The sequence below is a fragment of the Limulus polyphemus genome, unplaced genomic scaffold, assembly GCF_000517525.1.
Source record: "Limulus polyphemus unplaced genomic scaffold, Limulus_polyphemus-2.1.2 Scaffold6695, whole genome shotgun sequence".
NCBI classification, from domain to species: Eukaryota; Metazoa; Arthropoda; class Merostomata; order Xiphosura; family Limulidae; genus Limulus; species Limulus polyphemus.
The window spans coordinates 15,873-21,903 of NW_013672305.1; the positions used below are offsets into that span (position 1 = coordinate 15,873).

The following is a 6,031-nucleotide window of genomic DNA, read 5'->3' on the forward strand; positions in this document are numbered from 1 at the left end:
ATATATATATATATATATATATATATGAAATTTCTCTGATGCAACCAAAATTCTTATTAACTACTACCATTATAGCAAAAATCCTTAATCCTTTAATTATGTATTAATTTAAACCTAGGACCACATTTTCATTTAAGTACATGTTTTTATTTATTTACTTACTTTTTACTATTGGTATATCTGTTTTTAATTAGATACTCTGCCCCAGCTTGAAAATCATCAAAAACAATTTGTTTGTTAAGCAACTTTCCTCCATCATGCCAGGTTTCTCCATATTCTCTAAATTTGAAAATGAAAGATGATGAACTAGAGATACAAATTAAAGAGAAATTATTTTCACTTTTGTATTTTATTTTACTTTTACAGCTATTACTGAACATGTTTTTCAGAACTTTTTTTCAATAATTAAAACAATACAGTGATGTGCATTTCTCAGAGAATAATTAAATAAGTGTAAAATCAAATCTATGAGACGTGAAAATATTTTATTTTTATAGCAACAAATATCATGGCGATTATCTACGTTATAGTAAACTAACAGCATTAAACACTTTCATTTGAAATCATACTTTCAATTCTTATAAATAATATTATCCTTTGCTTAAGATCCAACAAATAAATTTTCCAAAAATAACTAGAACATAAATGTATGAAGATCCATTCAATAACAAATCTCAGAAAAAACAGCTAATGTTGTTAAATACTAATAAATAAATATTTAAGATAGGCACAACTAGATTTTTGAAAGGTGTTTCAAATTATTTTTAAATAACAGCCTCAATTCAGCTGTTTGATACACGTATAGTTTATCTTGGTTAAAATTCTTTAAGCTAATTAGTTTCAAATAATTAATGACTATAAATCCATTGGTTCATTCATGGAAATACATATTAAAACTTCAGCTGCCATTAGCAATTTTGTTTAAATCTTGAAAGTTTTTTCCATAAAGCAAACAACACTGCAGAGAGTAAAGTACATGAAAATTAATAACACATACTTAATTCCAACAAATACAAATGCCAACTTATTATCATCAGTCAAAAACTGACAATCAATATACAGTAAAATGACTAATCTTTATGAAACCTTAAGCAATAACCTTATGGTCATTTTGAGTTTAATGTACAAGTTAGACAAGTATGACAGGGCTGTAGGTAGTGGTAAGAACAGTCAAGTCATGGCTTGACCACTTTTTCATGGCATGTATTAAGCTACAACTTATGTATTAAAACTTGCTTCTATTAATTCAATACATTACATTGTGTGTACATAGTATTTGAAGATTCAATCTCATAGCATTAAATTTTAAAAACTTTTCAGGGGGCATGTCCAGACCAGATCATCCTAGAAATAGCATGCTTTTCATAGATTGTGTGTCACATTATTTAGCTGTGGCAATGGCCTGACCACTCAAATGTTGCTTCCTACAGCAATGTACGACAAATCAAAAACAAAAAATTAAGCTGATTTCTATGTAACTTTTACCATTGACCATGAGCCATCTTGTACTTTAAAACAAGCTTATGGCCTAAGACTTGTTTAGGTTCAAGAGCAAACTGAACAAAAAAAATACTTTTATCTATATGTTACTTTAACCTTTGACATTTTGGTCTAGCTTTATGACACAAAAAAATGCCCAAGTAGGGTAACAGATAAGTTTGAATAGTGTGCTCTTGTAATTTTAATTCATTTTGTCCTTACATGCAAAACTTTGATCCAATACCAAAGTTGATTGATATTATGTCTAAAGATTGCTCAAAGTCAGTGAGATTCTGCGATCCAGGATAACACAAAAGGAAAAATTTTCCTCCAAGTGTGAAACAAAATGGATAAATACAATAAATCTAAAAAAGAAAACTTAACATAACTTGTAATTTCATTTACCTTTAGATTTATTGGTAAGTTTAAAAGAGAGAAATAACTAGAAAATTAACAGATCATGAAAAAAAAGGTGAGGCTGTGGAGTTATATTATTCTCATATAATAACATCCATTAGCTTTATGTACTTATTTTTTTATCATTAACCAGAGTACTACATAAGGCTACAGTATATCAGTTAATATAAAACAATTGAAACTTTTTCAATTGTTTCATCGACAGAACCCTTGAAAGGGTAATCATTTTTTAATGAAACTAAACTTATTCCATCTCACAGATAACTGTGCGAATATCTTCACCATTCACACTACTACTTACCCTCCTCCCCTAATGTTTGCTACAGCCAGAATTCCTCCAAGATGTTGCATGTACATCAGGCGTGACACGCTAAAGCTTGGTTGGATGCTGATGTTAAACCCACCATATCCATACAGCAAACAAGAGCTGCTACCATCTAACACAACATCCTGTAATATATTTTATCCATAAATATTACTGTTAAAAGTTCTCAAACATCAGATCTATAAAGCAAGTTACTGAACATATCTTATTGAATAATAAATCATTCAATCAGTTGTTAAGCACAGAGCTACACAAAGGGATATGCGTGTCCTGTGTCCATAGCAGGGATTAAAACACCAGATTTTAGCATTACAACCCTTTAAGCTTACCACTGAGCCAACACGGGACTAGTAAAAAGTGCAGAATAGCTTACTATGAAATTGAAAATGTATCTGGTAGGCTGTTGCTCCCATAGGCTGATTAAGCCATAATAAGCCTCCAGGAAGTGGGTCTTTCACTTAGAGCACAAGCAACTTAAATATGAGCTTCAAAATGAGTCATTGGTAATTCACATATAATCCACATCTTTCACTTCAGTGATTGGTTGGTTGTTTGGTGCTTTATGGCACAAAGTGTCACATCGGTGGGTCAATACCAGATAAAAGAAAACGATGGGTTAAAAAACTGTGACCATTGCATAGCCTTGCCAGGACTACTTCCTCCTTCCGATTCTTACGGAAGCAAGACGGCCAAGGGCCAACAGAAGGTTTGATCTAGAAAAACTTGTTATGACGTTATTCACCTCAAGTTGACTGCCAACTGGCATGAAGCCGCGCCTTGAAAACAAGACCGTAGTCCATGTATGTGACAGGCATGGCCGTGACGCCACCAGAGTAGACGGACTTAGCTGCGGTGTCAGCGAGCTCATTCCCTTGAATACCAACATGGCCAGGCATCCAGAAAAACTGGATGGACACAAAAGATAGAGAAAAGTGGGCCAGTCAGTGTTGAATATTGACGAGAACAGGGTGAGAACTAACGTTAAGCGATTCCAGGGCCAGTAGAGAGCTAAGAGAATCAGTGTAAACAGTACAATTACTGTACTACATAGCTTCTACATGATCCAGGGCAAGATAAATAGCATACAACTCGGCAGTGAACAAAGAATCTGTACAGGGGATCCTGCGAGCAACTACCGAGCCACAGCACACCATGGCAGAACCTACAGTCACCCAATTTCGAACCATCCGTGTAAATAGGAAGAGAAGAATAGTTCGAAAGATGTTCAATAAAAAGAAGATGGTACTTCCCATCGAGAGTATCCGCCTCCTTCAAATGACTCAAGGAAAGGTCACAGGAAAGAATGGTAATAAGCCATGGTGGAATGGGCTGATCATTGGGGACAGCAATGTCATCCAATGCCAGACCCAATTGAGCCAGTTGTGCCTGGATACGAAGGCCAAAGGGAGGAATAGCAGATTGTCTGTTCCAAAAGAGCATGGCATACTGAGGAAAAAAGACAATCCCAGGTGGGATGCCGTGGTAAGGATCAAAGCTTGGTAGCATATTGTAAAGAAAGTTGCAAATGACAGAGGTGAAGAGGAGGTTCGTGGGACTCAGTGTACAAACTGTGGACTGGAGAAGTGCGAAAAGCCCCGGAGCAGAGCCGAAGCCCCAGATGGTAAATGGGGTCCAGCATCTTCAAGGCCGCAGTCCTGGCAGAACCATAGACCAAAGACACAGTCCAGTTTGGATCAAATCAGGGTACGATAGATCCTGAGCATAGAACATCGATTCGCACCCCAAGATCTGGAAGAGAGGACACGAAGGATGTTCAAAGCCCTTGCACACTTGACACGAAGCTGCTTAATGTGTGGAATGAAGTTAAGCTTATGGTCAAAGATGAGCCCCAAGAACTTTGCCTCAGGGACCACACAAAGAACTATAACACCCAGACGGAGCTCGGGATCGGGGTGGAGACCCCGTTGGCAGCAAAAATGCATGCAAACGGTTTTGGAAAAAGAAAATTTAAAACCATTTGCATTGGTCCATGTCAACAACCAATTGAGGACAGTCTGAAGCTGCTGCTCAATAAACCTCATGTTCGATGAGATGTGGAAGTCGTCAACATAGAGACCATTTGCAACAGTCAGAGGAAGATTATTAGTGATGGCATTAATTTTAACACTAAAAAGTGTGACACTCAAGACACAGTCCTGAGGGACTCGAAGTTCCTGTGGAAAGGAATGGGAAAGAGTTGAACCCACACGGACTTGGAATCGCCTGTTCAGCAGAAAGTTTTGAATAAAAATGTGTAAATGGCCACGCAACCCATAGGAGTGGAGGTCCTGCAAAATGCCATACCTCCACGTAGTGTCATAAGTCTTCCCTGATAGACGTTTCAAGTTGAATCAGGTGGTCCATGGTGGAGCACTGTTGATGGAACTCACACTGGGTAGACGAGAGGAGCATGTTCGATTCGAGGAACCAAACAAGACGAGCATTAACCATCCTCTCTAAAAACCTTACAAAGACAACTGATCAAAGTGATGGGACAATAATTAGAAGAAATCTTGGGATCCTTCCCAGGTTTAGAGAAAGGGAGGACAATAGCCTGGCGCCAAGCATCAGAAAAAACATACTCTTGCCAAATCCGGTTAAAAATAACCAGAAGAATAGCAAGAGAGGCAGAAGAGAGATGGCGCAGCATTTCATAATGAACATCATCAGGTCCGACTGATGTACTACTAGACCGATGAAGAGCAAGTTTGAGTTCCACCAGTGTAAAGGGGCAATTATAGTCACAGAGACGATCGGCCCGAAAAGAAAGAGGAGATCGCTCTGCCTGAGACTTGACGGCTAAGAAGGCAGCGGAAGAAAGAGAAGTGCTAGAAGCACAAGAAAAGCTGTGGCCGAGAGTATCAGCAATGCTCTGGACATCAGCAACTTCCTGGCCATTGGAGAGAAAGATGGAAAGGGGGATGGGAAGCATACCTCCCAGTAACTTTCCAAATCTTGTCCCATACAGTTTTGGAACTGGTGGTAGAAGAGATGCTAGTAGTGAACTTAATCCAAGACTCCTTTTGGGTTTGATGTCAAACCTGCAGAGCATGGGCACGGGCCTGCTGATAAACAATGCAGTTAGAAAAAGAGGGATATCATCGGTATCCCAGGCACATTTTTGAGCCTTTCACGCCTCCTGGCAGGCAGGACTCCACCACGGACAAGGATACTATGGAAAACGTGTCGAGGTCTTAGGAATAAAAGGAGCAGCTGCCTGGATGATACAGTCAGTCACTGCAACCACACAGTCATCTATTGATGGCAGATAGACAAAGGCAGGATCAAGTTTGGAAAGAGAGGTGAAAGATGGCCAGTCAGCCTGGTTCAACTTCCACCGTGGCATTCAGGTCGGGTGGCATCGACCATGGCCAACCTCCCTCATAATGATAGGAAAATGATCACTGCTCCTTGGGTCACTGTTGATCATCAAAGAAAAGCAAGTGAAAAGTGTACGGGAGCAAACTGAGAAATAAATGGCAGTAAAAGACTGACTAGGTGCATGAAAATAAGTATATGTTCCACTATTGAAGAGAGAAAGGTCATGATCCGAGAGCATAGGCTGTATGGAATGACCCCTCCCATCAATATTAGCACCACCCCAAAGGGAGTTGTGTCCATTAAAGTCTCAGAAGCAAAAAGGGAGATGGCAACTGGTCAATGAGAGCATCAAGTTCTGATGGATCATAAGTCTCCCCAGGTAGAGAGAACAAACAGTGATGGTATGACCGAAGGAAACATAGATGGCTATGACCTCCAAGGGTGTATCAAGGGACACAGATAAGGAGGGCGCATGCTGGTCGACCAGCA

The 6,031-nt window shown here is 39.0% G+C and overlaps 1 protein-coding gene across 1 annotated transcript in view; it reads right to left on the reverse strand.

Annotated features, from left to right (window-relative positions):
- Positions 1-6,031, reverse strand: part of LOC106473979 (prolyl endopeptidase-like) — a 41,398-nt gene that overhangs the window by 13,400 nt on the left and 21,967 nt on the right. Inside the window, exons 5-6 of the mRNA XM_022402358.1 lie at positions 2,198-2,346; positions 163-279 (exon numbers count right to left, since the gene is read on the reverse strand). Of these exons, the coding sequence (XP_022258066.1) occupies positions 163-279; positions 2,198-2,346 (266 nt within the window). The remainder of the gene's footprint in view (positions 1-162; positions 280-2,197; positions 2,347-6,031) is intronic.